General features: G+C 40.8%; 1 protein-coding gene across 1 annotated transcript in view; it reads right to left on the reverse strand.

The window, feature by feature from the left end:
• Positions 1–15081, reverse strand: part of LOC133548279 (zinc finger protein 271-like) — a 32042-nt gene extending 16961 nt beyond the window's left edge. Inside the window, exons 1-2 of the mRNA XM_061893596.1 lie at positions 14643–15081; positions 5083–6196 (exon numbers count right to left, since the gene is read on the reverse strand). Of these exons, the coding sequence (XP_061749580.1) occupies positions 5083–6196; positions 14643–14826 (1298 nt within the window). The 5' untranslated portion in view covers positions 14827–15081. The remainder of the gene's footprint in view (positions 1–5082; positions 6197–14642) is intronic.
• Between the last annotated feature and the right edge of the window lie 541 nt (positions 15082–15622).

Here is a 15622-nt window from a genome sequence, read left to right on the forward strand (position 1 = left end):
GATGGGTCGCATGCAGAGAACCATTTTGCCACACTTAGTGTGTGTGTGAGCCTATAATGGCTAATTTAACTTTAAATTTAACATTACATTTTTTTACTGTGAACATTTTTGGGGGGAACATTTTTGCATATTTGGTGTTTTTGTTTTGTCATATGCTGCTACTTTTGACGTGTGTTTGGGGTCATTGTCATTGGCCACAGAACTTTCCTCCAGAAGGTCTTATCTTTGTCCATGTGTGGTCAGACGAAACAAAAAAGTGAGCTGTTTGGCCACAATACCCAGCAATCTGTTTGGAGGTAGAAAATGTGAGGCCTTTAATCCCAGGAACACCAAGCCTACCCTCAAGCATGGTGGTGGTAGTATTATGCTCTGGGCCTGTTTTGCTGGCAAAGGAACTGCTGCTTCACAGAGAGTAAATGGGACAATGACCTCCAAATTGTTCAGGACAAGCTAAAATCATCAGGGGGGAGGTTGGGTCTTGGGCGCAGTTGGGTGTTCCAACAGGACAATGACCCCAAACACACCTCAAAAGTGGTCAAGGAATGTCTAAATCAGGCTAAAATGAAGGTTTAAGAATGGCCTTCCTAAAGTTCTGACTTAAATGTGTGGACAATGCTGAAGAAACAAGTCCATGTCAGAAAACCAACACATTTAGTCAAGATGAGTGGTGGAAAATGTAATCAGAAGCTTGTGGATGGCGACCAAAATCACCTTATTGCAGGTAAACTTGCCAAGGGACATGTAAGCAAATATGAACATTGCTGTACGTATACTTTTGATTGCTCACATTTTCAGTAGAGACATAATAAATTCATAAAAGAAGCAAACTTCATGACTGATTTTTGTGATCAACAAGTATGTGCTGCAATCACTACATCACACATCACAAACAAATAAATGATTGGATACTCTAGACAGCCATGACATCATCTTCTTCATGTAAACTTTTGACCACCACTGTACATATATATATATATATATATATATATATATATATATATATATATATATATATATATATATATATATATATATATATATATATATATATATGGTAATGTATTGATAGAGTGTACCTATTATAAAATATTTCCGATATTTCTATTCTTTTTTTTTACCAGAAATAAAATGTATAATTTACACTTTAATAGAAAATAATGTAAACTTCATGAAAATTGGTTGCAAAATAAGGAAGTTCTGATTTATTTTCAATGTGCAACGTCCTTAAAAAAAAGGCAAAAAAGTTGTCCAAGTATTTCACGCATGGGTACTTTCCGTCTGTGGTGCATAATTTGGCCACTAGAGGGCAACAAAGACCACAATCTTGTCCTGTAAAGTTCCCGATATGTTCAAATGTTGAAAGACGTTAGCAAACCAGACCAAAATAACTCTCCATTTTTTGGGGTCGCGGGGGGCGCTGGTGCCTATCTCAGCTACAATTGGGCGGAAGGCGGGGTACACCCTGGACAAGTCGCCACCTCATCACAGGGCCAACACAGATAGACAGACAACATTCACACTCACATTCACACACTAGGGACCATTTAGTGTTGCCAATCAACCTATCCCCAGGTGCATATATATATATATATATATATATATATATATATATATATATATATATATATGTAGGTGTGGGGAAAATCACAAGACTACTTCATCTCTACAGAACTGTTTCATGAGGGGTTCCCTCAATCATCAGGAGATTTTCGGAAAAAAACAAATCTCCTGATGATTGAGGGAACCCCTCATGAAATAGTTCTGTAAAGATGAAGTAGTCTTGGGATTTTTCCCACACATACATACATATATATATATATATATATATATATATATATATATATATATATATATATGTATATGGCCTGCAATGAGGTGGTGACTTGTCCAGGGTGTACTCCGCCTTCCGCCTGATTGTAGCTGAGATAGGCACCAGCGCCCCCCGCGACCCCAAAGTGAATAAGCGGTAGGAAAATGGATGGATCATCCATCCATTTTTCATGTATATGTATATTTGTATATGTATGTACGTATATATATACATATACATACATACATATACAAATATACATATATATACATACATACACATATATATATACATACCAGAGATGCGCGGTTTGCGGTCACAACCTCGGAGTCCGCAGATAAACTGCAGGTCGGGCGGGTGACATGACGAAAAAATAGATTTTAAATAGATTCGGGCGGGTGGCAGTTGAACCAATTTTGAAATATATATTGTAATAATCCCAGGAATGTAGGCTCATAAAACTTCTTGGTTTGTCTTGTCTTTATTGCACAAGATGTAAAACAACCACACAACAGCTCTCATGTCTCTAACGCTTTTCCCGGGACAACTCCAACTCTCACTTCCTGTCGACAACGTCACTTCTCTATCTCTCCCGGAAGTCCCGCCCCCCCAGCCAAAGTCATTGGCTAACACCCCGTAGCCAGCCGCTAAATTATACATAGTTCGATGTTATGTTGAAGAGATTCATTTAGCCTACTGATGGTAGATTTCTATAGGCTAGTAAGGTCAAGTGTTGTACATGACAACACTTGATGGTACAATCCATATAAGACGTCACAGATGACGTCACGCTAACATCACGTGACACCTCTGATGGAGGCTGCAGAAGCAAGTTAGCCCAAACTTGTCAGCTACAACACTTGACCTTACTAGCCTACAAAGAAACAACCATTTCTAAATAGTTGAGTGTTGTTACCCACGTATGAAAAACCAGCAGCACTCTTTGAAACAGGATGTGGGCATACTTTTATTTTGAAGTGTCTCCTTTGGTCTGTTGACGGATGTAAGGAAGCTACTTCCGGGTATGTGTACACTTTTTTTTTGATGTAATGAGAAGAGCGAAAGACTAAAAAATGTCACAAGGACTTTCAGCGTCTGGGCTATAAGAGCCAGAAGATCACAATTTCCTCCTAAAAGAAGCATGCAGGCCAACAAGGTATTTGTTTGTCATTTGTTGGTATTTGACTTGGTAAAATGTTTGATCCACATGCTGTGCATGTTATTATTTTTACGTTTGTAACCTGCTTTATTTATTACAGTTTTCACGTTGAATTTGAAGGGAAAGGAAGCCTTCAAATAAATCAGTTGAAGAAAGCCATTGTGTTTGTGCTATTTGGAGGGAGTTACACTTTCTAACCTCACTAGTGCCTTGCATCCTCTAAATTAGATATTTAACAACGGGCGGGCTTTGATAAAATGTTGGTTCGGGTGGATGGCGGGTGGATGACCACTTTAGTGATGTGTTTGCGGATGATATAATTGCCTATCCGCGCATCTTTAATACATACATATATACATACATAATTATATATATATATATACACATATACACATATATATACACATATACACATATATATATACACATATACACATATATATATACACATATACATATAGTGAAGTGAAGTGAATTATATTTATATAGCACTTTTCTCTAGTGACTCAAAGCGCTTTACATAGTGAAACCCAATATCTGAGTGGCATCTAAAGCAGTGTGGGTGGCACTGGGAGCAGGTGGGTAAAGTGTCTTGCCCAAGGACACAACGGCAGAGACTAGGGTGGCGGAAGCGGGAATCGAACCTGCAACCCTCAAGTTGTTGGCACGGCCACTCTACCAACCGAGCTATACCACCCCATATATGGCCTGTAACGAGGTGGCGACTTGTCCAGGGTGTACCCCGCCTTCCGCCTGATTGTAGCTGAGATAGGCACTAGCGCCACCCGCGACCCTAAAGGGAATAAGCGGTAGAAAATGGATGGATGGATATATATATATATGTATGTATATATGTATGTATATATGTATATATATATATATATATATATATGCATACATACATACACATATATATATATATACATACATATATACATAAATATATATATATACACACACACATACATACATACATACATATACATATATATATATATATATATATATATATATATATATATATATGTATACTTAATTGAATATATATCCACTTATAGCTATAATATCGACAAAGTTCATCCTCACTTAACGGCATCCTTCTTTTAAACAAAATAAGTCGAGAATCGCGATTTTCCTTCCCTTTTGTCGACTGTTTGAAGCTTTGACTCCACTTAGTTGTCATTGGAAGGCTGGACCTGCTGTCAACCTGTTTCTATCTTTTATTTTTTGTGCTGTTTGTGTTGTGTTTGCTGGTTTTTCTTGAGTTATCTTTTAACCTGCCTATTGTACGACACTTTGGTTACCCTGTGCTCAATTTTAAATGTGCTTCATAAATAAAGTTGATTTGATTTGTGGGTCAAAACAAAGTCAAATTTATTCTTTGACTCACTTCCTGTCTGTGAAGTGTACTTAAGTTTGAACACAACCACGTGTTGACTACGAACTTAGAAGATGTGTTGCTGTCCCGCAGTTTACCTTCTTTATTGACGTCACTGAAACATTTGCACAACGTACACGACTTCCTGCTCAGCGAACACGGACTGGGAAGTAACGACGTTTGATGACAAGCCTTCAAAATAAAATACTGTCATTAAGTTTGATGTCGAAAGATAACTGATCACGTCTATTCTTTCGAACAAACTCTAATTGTATGTCTTAATGGTCAAATCACTAAAAATAATATGTTGTGGCACATGGCGCTCACACGGCGCAAGGTGATATAAATACAACTTCCTGTGTTTGTGTCGAAATATTTCTCTCATGAATGAAGGACTGATGTACTTTATGTTGTTGGCTCCGCCCCTTTTACCTCATCCAACTTTGTGCAGACACTTTAGTACACAATAAACATATTTGTTACACAAGAAGAATATTGTTTCACTTTATTAGCACGATAATATCAAATATGGATTGATGCAGAACAATAACACCAAAAACTTAGAATAAATAAAAAAAAGTCAATGTCCGCAAAGTTTGGAAAATATTTACTAATTCATAATCTGACTAGATAACTGGAGACATTATCTCGTGACGTGACTTTGTATGTCAACACATGCTCTTAGATTCTGAGCAATAAAGTCCTGCTGGTACTTGGAAGAGAATCTTCCATCACTCAGCGGCGTGAGTTCTCATGTGTCGAACCAGGGTCGCTCTGTCACAGAAGCTTTTGTTGCAGCTTGGACAGCAAAACGGTTTTTCTTTGGTGTGCGTTCTCAGGTGTATTTTCAGACCATGGTTTTGCACAAACCCTTTCCCGCAAAACGTACAGGTGTAGGGTTTCTCTCCGGTGTGTATTCTTGTGTGCTCCGTCATGTGGGACTTTTGCGCAAATCCGAGCCCGCAGAACGAGCAGGTGTAAGGTTTCTCCCCGGTGTGCGTTCTCATGTGTCGCTCCAACTCTGAGCTCTCACAAAAGCATTTGTCACAGACTGAACAAGAATACGGTTTCTCGCCGGTGTGCGTTCTCATGTGTCGTTTCACGTCCGAATTCCGGGCAAAACCGATGCCGCACACGGGACATGTGAATGGTTTCTCGCCGGTGTGAATTTTCATGTGTTGGGTCAAAGATGACTTTTGAGTAAACCGCACGCTGCACAACGAGCAGGCGTAGGGTTTCTCTCCAGCGTGCGTTTTCTTGTGTCTTGACAATATTGAGCTCTCACTGAAACTTTTGTTGCAGATGGAACAGGAGAATGGTTTCTCGCCAGAGTGTCTCCTCGTATGCGCTTTCAAGTTGGATTTCAGAGAGAACCTTTTACCGCAAATTGAGCACATGAATGGCTTTTCCTTGGTGTGGCAGCTCATGTGTCTTTTCAGGTTGCTCTTCTTGCCAAAACTTTTGTCGCACTGAGAACATTTCCAGTGGGCATTGTCGGCGCGACTCGTCTGGTCAGCTTTGGACTCGTCGTCCTCACTGTCAGCAGAATGTCCGCTTTCTGAGGGGGCAGCCGAGTGGTCTCCGTCAGCTTCTGTTGTCATGAGTTGAGTTGAGCTGCCGCTCGGAGGCTCCGCCTCTCTCTTTTCCTCACTTTCACCTTTGACCTCTTCATAGTCCTCCTCACTCTTCACAGGGACACCAACCACTGAGAAGTCCTCCAGTCCTCCCAGGGGCTCCCCGTCCAGACTGAGGCCGTGTTCCTCCTCTTCCTCTTTAATGTGGGGGGGCTGTGGCTCCTCCTGCTGCTGCTGCTGCGGAGGAGGAGGAGGACCATGTTCCTCACTGACGCCTGCAGGACACAAGAAGACCAACAACAAAAGGGAAATTATCTTCAGTGTTTTATACTTTGAAGGCTGGATCCTCAGTCTCGCATGAACCAGACTCCATGGAGGACCGCAGCCACTACATTCAAGCCGCTACTCATTTGCTAAGCTTTGAACCCTGCGGCTTATAAAACGGTGCAGGTAGTGAAATAAGTTTTCTTGGCTGAAGGCCTTATTGTTTTGTGTTCAAACCCCCAGCAGGGACACTGAGATGGTGTCTTGTTGTCTGTGATGTGGCGCCATCTTTTGGAAGAGTTCGCTCACTGTTGATTGAATGCCTTAAATGGGAAGTAAACCCGTCCATAGCGTTTTTACTCATACGGAATCTTCATTCATTACTTCATTTAAGTTTTACAATACAACTAAAACAATTCTTACTTAGTGAAGCGTCCCATGTGTGATGTCTGAGTGTTTTCATGCATATTTGTACATGCTAATATAATGTAGCCAGCGGCGTTAGCATCAGCTAATATGCTAACACGTTTACAAGTGTCTGTGTTAATATTATTACATTCTTTTTGTATTCTTTCACTTTCACAAATTACTAAATACTGTATCTGAGTAGTTTTTGTTTAATGTGGATACTGTATGTTAGTAGTTTATTTTTAATGTGAATACTGTATTTAGTAGTTTATGTTTAACACAAATAGTGTATCTTAGTTTTTTAATGTGAATACTGAATCTTAGTAGTTGATGTTTAATGTGAATACTGTATCTTAGTACAAACCCCGTTTCCATATGTGTTAGATGTAAATATAAACAGAATTAAATGATTTGCAAATCCTTTTCAAGCCATATTCAGTTGAATATGCTACAAATACAACATATTTGATGTTCAAACTCATAAACTTTTTATATTTTTGCAAATAATAATTAACTTAGAATTTGATGCCAGCAACACGTGACAAAGAAGTTGGGAAAGGTGGCAATAAATACTGATAAAGTTGAGGAATGCTCATCAAACACTTATTTGGAACATCCCACAGGTGTGCAGGCTCATTGGGAACAGGTGGGTGCCATGATTGGCTATAAAAACAGCTTCCATGAAATGCTAAGTAATTCACAAACAAGGATGGGGTGAGGGTCACCACTTTGTAAGCAAATTGTCAAACAGTTTTAGAACAACATTTCTCAACGAGTTATTGCAAGGAATTTAGGGATTTTACCATCTATGCTCCGTAAAATCATCAAAAGGTTCAGAGAATCTGGAGAAATCACTGCACGTAAGCGATGATATTACAGACATTTGATCCCTCAGGCGCTACTGCATCAAAAACCTACATCAGTGTGTAAAGGATATCACCACATGGGCTCAGGAACACTTCATAAAACCACTGTCAGTAACTACAGTTGGTCGCTACATCTGTAAGTGCAAGTTAAAACTCTACTATGCAAAGTGAAAGCCATTTATCAACAGTACCCAGAAACGCCGCCGGCTTCGTCGGGCCTGAGTTCATCTAAGATGGACTGATGCAAAGTGGAAAAGTGTTCTGTGGTCTGACGAGTCCACATTTCCAATTATATTTGGAAACTGTGGACGTGGTGTCCTCCAAAACAAAGAGGAAAATGACCATCCAGATTGTTATAGACACAAAGTGTAAAAGCCAGCATGTGTGATGGTATGGGGGTGTATTAGTGCCCAAGGCATGGGTAACTTACACATCTGTGAAGGCACCATTAATGCTGAAAGGTACATACAGCTTTTGGAACAACATATGTTGTCATCCAAGCAACGTTATCATGGACGCCCCTGCTTATTTCAGCAAGACAATGCCAAGCCACGTGTTACAACAGCGTGCCTTTGTAAAAAAGAGTGCGGGTACTTTCCTGTCCAGACCTGTCTCCCATGGAAAATGTGTGGCGCATTATGAAGCGTAAAATAGGACAGCAGAGACCCCGGACTGTTGAAGGACTGAAGCTCTACATAAAACAAGAATGGGAAAGAATTCCACTTTCAAAGCTTCAACAAATAGTTTCCTCAGTTCCCAAACGTTTATTGAGTGTTGTTAAAAGAAAAGGTGATGTAACACAGTGGTGAACATGCCCTTTCCCAACTACTTTGGCACGTGTTGCAGCCATGAAATTTAAAGTTAATTATTATTTGCAATAAAAAATAAAGTTTATGAGTTTGAACATGAAATATGTTGTCTTTGTAGCATATTCAACTGAATATGGCTTGAAAAGGATTTGCAAATCATTGTATTCTGTTTATATTTACATCTAACACAATTTCCCAACTCATATGGAAACAGGGTTTGTAGTTTATGTTTAATGTGATTACTGTATCTTAGTCATTTACAAGGACTGACATCCACAGGAACACTTTTTATACAGAACACAAACATCTACTCACACAACACACACATCTACTCACACAACACACACATCTACTCACACAACACAAACATCTACTCACACAACACACACATCTACTCACACAACACACACATCTACTCACACAACACAAACATCTACTCACACAACACACACATCTACTCACACAACACACACATCTACTCACACAACACAAACATCTACTCACACAACACAAACATCTACTCACACAACACACACATCTACTCACACAACACACACATCTACTCACACAACACACACATCTACTCACACAACACAAACATCTACTCACACAACACACACATCTACTCACACAACACACACATCTACTCACACAACACAAACATCTACTCACACAACACAAACATCTACTCACACAACACACACATCTACTCACACAACACACACAACACAAACATCTACTCACACAACACACACATCTACTCACACAACACACACATCTACTCACACAACACACACATCTACTCACACAACACAAACATCTACTCACACAACACACACATCTACTCACACAACACACACATCTACTCACACAACACAAACATCTACTCACACAACACACACATCTACTCACACAACACACACATCTACTCACACAACACACACATCTACTCACACAACACACACATCTACTCACACAACACAAACATCTACTCACACAACACAAACATCTACTCACACAACACACACATCTACTCCCACAACACACACATCTACTCCCACAACACACACATCTACTCACACAACACAAACATCTACTCACACAACACAAACATCTACTCACACAACACACACATCTACTCACACAACACACACATCTACTCACACAACACACACATCTACTCACACAACACACACATCTACTCACACAACACAAACATCTACTCACACAACACACACATCTACTCACACAACACACACATCTACTCACACAACACAAACATCTACTCACACAACACAAACATCTACTCACACAACACACACATCTACTCACACAACACACACATCTACTCACACAACACAAACATCTACTCACACAACACAAACATCTACTCACACAACACACACATCTACTCACACAACACACACATCTACTCACACAACACAAACATCTACTCACACAACACACACATCTACTCACACAACACACACATCTACTCACACAACACAAACATCTACTCACACAACACAAACATCTACTCACACAACACACACATCTACTCACACAACACAAACATCTACTCACACAACACACACATCTACTCACACAACACACACATCTACTCACACAACACACACATCTACTCACACAACACAAACATCTACTCACACAACACAAACATCTACTCACACAACACACACATCTACTCACACAACACACACATCTACTCACACAACACAAACATCTACTCACACAACACACACATCTACTCACACAACACACACATCTACTCACACAACACAAACATCTACTCACACAACACAAACATCTACTCACACAACACACACATCTACTCACACAACACAAACATCTACTCACACAACACAAACATCTACTCACACAACACAAACATCTACTCACACAACACAAACATCTACTCACACAACACAAACATCTACTCACACAACACACACATCTACTCACACAACACACACATCTACTCACACAACACAAACATCTACTCACACAACACACACATCTACTCACACAACACACACATCTACTCACACAACACACACATCTACTCACACAACACACACATCTACTCACACAACACAAACATCTACTCACACAACACACACATCTACTCACACAACACACACATCTACTCACACAACACACATCTACTCACACAACACACACATCTACTCACACAACACACACATCTACTCACACAACACAAACATCTACTCACACAACACAAACATCCACTCACACAACACACACATCCACTCACACAACACAAACATCCACTCACACAACACAAACATCCACTCACACAACACAAACATCTACTCACACAACACACACATCTACTCACACATCTACTCACACAACACACACATCTACTCACACAACACAAACATCTACTCACACAACACAAACATCTACTCACACAACACACACATCTACTCACACAACACACACATCTACTCACACAACACACACATCTACTCACACAACACACACATCTACTCACACAACACACACATCTACTCACACAACACACACATCTACTCACACAACACACACATCTACTCACACAACACACACATCTACTCACACAACACACACATCTACTCACACAACACACACATCTACTCACACAACACAAACATCTACTCACACAACACACACATCTACTCACACAACACAAACATCTACTCACACAACACAAACATCTACTCACACAACACACACATCTACTCACACAACACAAACATCCACTCACACAACACAAACATCTACTCACACAACACAAACATCTACTCACACAACACACACATCTACTCACACAACACACACATCTACTCACACAACACAAACATCTACTCACACAACACAAACATCTACTCACACAACACACACATCTACTCACACAACACAAACATCTACTCACACAACACAAACATCTACTCACACAAGACACACATCTACTCACACAACACAAACATCCACTCACGCAACACAAACATCTACTCACACAACACAAACATCTACTCACACAACACAAACATCTACTCACACAACACACACATCTACTCACACAACACACACATCTACTCACACAACACAAACATCTACTCACACAACACAAACATCTACTCACACAACACACACATCTACTCACACAACGCAAACAGAACAACAGTCCAAAACAGATGTTTTTATAGTCCGTCATCTAAACCTGAAGCAGATTTAAAGACAGGACCTCGGACTAGTCTGTAAGAAAACACTGTACTGTAGTGTTGTATCATTTGTTTGCCTTCACTCGTGTGTGATGTGTGTTTCTAAGTCCGGTGTCTAAAGTCACTTCTGTTAGGGTCTACAAAGACATTTAAGTCAAGAACACAGCTTTTACTTTGAAAAAAAACAACAACTTCCAATGTCAAAAATCTAAAAAAAAAAAAAAAACGTCCATTTTGGTCTGTTTCTCTATTTCGGTTTTCTGGGAGATTTAAATGTCAGTGAAAAGTAAAAAAAATCGAACCATTTTTACATGTTTTTGCTCTTTGAGACAACACACAATAAAATGCTTTTTTTTTCAATGTTGCTGTTTTGTTTCTTCAAATAAATGAGTAATTTCATTCCCAAAACTAAAATGAACTGACCAAAACGTTGACTGACCAAGACGCCCACAAGATGCACTGAGCTAACTCGCCCACAAGATGTCGCCAAAGCACACACAACCACACACACAACCACACACACACACACACACACACACACACACAACCACACACACAACCACACTGGGGGCTTCACGGTGGGAACATTTAGTTCCTGGAACTGAACTTTTGTAATGATTCACTTACACTTCCAGGCTATGCAGCACACCTAAATATAAGCCACGCCCACCTCATTTTGCATTCGTAGTGGAACATTTCTGTCCTAGGTTTACCTCCAATCTAAATACATTGGGAGGGACACGACATGAGAGGTCAAGTCACCCTGAACATTGGACAGTTACATAAGTTGTTATGATACAATCATGGAGCGTATAACTAAGAAGGGAAGACCAAGCCTGGCGTGCGCTCTTTCTTAATTCCTTCACGAGGGTTCACCATCTTTCGTCTTGGAAGACATTGTCTGTGTGAACGTAATTCAATCCAACTTTGTATTATCTGATTGTGAGTAATTAAAACTGTTGTAAAAAAAACTCTCTATTGTTCCTGTTTAAGATTCGGAATTTTCAACCACATAAAATTGACGTCACGAACAGGATGAGGCTGATCTCGTCATCTTTCAGTTCCCCATGTACTGGTTCAGCCTTCCTGCTATCCTGAAGGGCTGGATGGACCGTGTGCTCACGCTTGGATACGCCTACTCTGATGACAAGCGATACAGCCAGGGACTCTTCAAATAATGTTTATGATTAATAATGAAAAGAACTTCCTCCATTATTGAGTGTGATGGCAGCAAAAGTGTCATGTGGCCCTCAATGGACACACTTGGACATCCCTGGACTACAACAACATGCAATTATTTACTTTCAAAATATTTGTCTTCAGGCAAACAAACTCACATCTTTTTTTTTTTTTGACATCCTGCTCTTAAACTGAAGGAATAAGTAATAAAAAGGAAATTGTTCTCATTTTGCTGGACGACATATTGCTCTGCATATTGTTGCATATAAACAATATTACTGTCTGCATTATTTTTAGACCAAATTAAACACGATTGTAATGATAATATATAACTTTAGCTGCAAGCAGCGATGGACGGGACTGCTTTGGCTGCTGCCCCCGCGACCCAAGAGTATAGAGCTGGTCCACAGTTCCACCACCAGGACCAAAACCACACTGTTCCTCCTGAATCCGAGGTTGGACTATCCGGCGTAGCCTCCTCTCCAGTACACCTGAATAGACCTTACCGGGAAGGCTGAGGAGTGTGATCCCACCATAGTTGGAACACACCCTCTGGTCCACCTTCTTAAAGAGACAGGAACCACCACCCCGGTCTTCAGGTTCCCCTTCTTAAAGAGAGGAACCACCACCCCGGTCTTCAGGTTCCCCTTCTTAAAGAGAGGAACCACCACCCCGATCTTCAGGTTCCCCTTCTTAAAAAGAGAGGAACCACCACCCCGGTCTTCTGGTTCACCTTCTTAAAGAGAGGAACCACCACCCCGGTCTTCAGGTTCCCCTTCTTAAAGAGAGGAACCACCACCCCGGTCTTCAGGTTCACCTTCTTAAAGACAGGAACCACCACCCCAGTCTTCTGGTTCACCTTCTTAAAAAGAGAGGAACCACCACCCCAGTCTTCTGGTTCACCTTCTTAAAAAGAGAGGAACCACCACCCCAGTCTTCAGGTTCACCTTCTTAAAAAGAGAGGAACCACCACCCCGGTCTTCAGGTTCCCCTTCTTAAAGAAGGAACCACCACCCCGGTCTTCAGGTTCACCTTCTTAAAAACAGGAACCACCACCCCAGTCTTCTGGTTCACCTTCTTAAAAAGAGAGGAACCACCACCCCAGTCTTCTGGTTCACCTTCTTAAAAAGAGAGGAACCACCACCCCGGTCTTCTGGTTCACCTTCTTAAAAAGAGAGGAACCACCACCCAGTCTTCTGGTTCACCTTCTTAAAAAGAGAGGAACCACCACCCCAGTCTTCAGGTTCACCTTCTTAAAAAGAGAGGAACCACCACCCCGGTCTTCTGGTTCACCTTCTTAAAGAGAGGAACCACCACCCCGGTCTTCAGGTTCCCCTTCTTAAAGAGAGGAACCACCACCCCGGTCTTCAGGTTCACCTTCTTAAAGACAGGAACCACCACCCCAGTCTTCTGGTTCACCTTCTTAAAAAGAGAGGAACCACCACCCCAGTCTTCAGGTTCACCTTCTTAAAGAGAGAGAAACCACCACCCCAGTCTTCTGGTTCACCTTCTTAAAGACAGGAACCACCACCCCAGTCTTCTGGTTCACCTTCTTAAAAAGAGAGGAACCACCACCCCAGTCTTCTGGTTCACCTTCTTAAAGAGAGAGGAACCACCACCCCAGTCTTCTGGTTCACCTTCTTAAAGAGAGGAACCACCACCCCAGTCTTCAGGTTCACCTTCTTAAAGAGAGAGGAACCACCACCCCAGTCTTCTGGTTCACCTTCTTAAAGAGAGGAACCACCACCCCAGTCTTCAGGTTCACCTTCTTAAAGAGAGAGGAACCACCACCCCAGTCTTCAGGTTCACCTTCTTAAAGACAGGAACCACCACCCCAGTCTTCTGGTTCACCTTCTTAAAGAGAGGAACCACCACCCCAGTCTACCGATCCAGAGTTAACTAAAGTGAAGTTAGTCAACAAGTGAGAAGTCAAAGAAGTAAACAAACCTGTTTGTTGATGTTTGTTGAAAAGAGCGTCCAGTAGTTGACGTTGTCGCTCGTTCTCCTCTTTTCTTCTAGAAAGTTCCTCCTCGTATTCTGCTATGGTTCTTTCTAACACTACAAATATTTCTTCCACAGCAGCAGTTAGTCGCTGCTTCACCAACACTCTCAGCATTTCTACTTTGCACATTTTCACACTTTGTCGATCACTTCCGCTTTGTGTCTTTGTTAGCAGCTAGCGAGCTAAGCTAGCATGGGACGCTTCAAAGGGACACTAAGGCGAGTTCTTCCCGGACCGAAGACGTGTTAACGTGCGCTAAATGTTCTTCTTTGTCCCAACGGCGTCTGTAAAATGTATATTTAGTCAGCTGAAAACCAAACAAACTCAGCATTGATGGCTTTTTAAGCTAAACGTCTCGCTGCCTTGCTTGGTTCCTTGACCATATTTGGTGTTTCCGGCAGACGAGACTCAGGTTGTGTATTCTAGCAAGACTGCCGCCTCAGGCGAGGAGGCGTCATTACACGCTTGATATGTCCTGTATATCTGCCCCACGCCTCAGTGACTATTTGAACCTTCCTTCTTAAACCTTTCACAACATGCAACTTTATTTGGAGATCCTCATAGTGTGCAGTAATAAAGATCAAAATACATCAAACTGATCACACAGGAACTACAAGAACCGATTGAAAGGAACAAGACCTCATCACCAAACATTCATTCATAATCTTACCCTAAACATTCATTCATAATCATGCCCTAAACATTCATTCATTCATACGCCAAATATTCATTCATATTCACACACCAAAACATTCATTCATTCATACATCAACATTCATTCATATTTTCATACACAATACATTCATTCAAATTAAGACACCACCAATTCATTGATAGTCATGCAACAAACATTAATAATAACAATAATAATAATAATAGATTTTATTTGTAAAAAAAAAAGCACTTTACGTTGAGAAAACAACCT

The sequence above is a fragment of the Nerophis ophidion genome, linkage group LG02 (genome assembly GCF_033978795.1).
Source record: "Nerophis ophidion isolate RoL-2023_Sa linkage group LG02, RoL_Noph_v1.0, whole genome shotgun sequence".
Classification (NCBI taxonomy): Eukaryota; Metazoa; Chordata; class Actinopteri; order Syngnathiformes; family Syngnathidae; genus Nerophis; species Nerophis ophidion.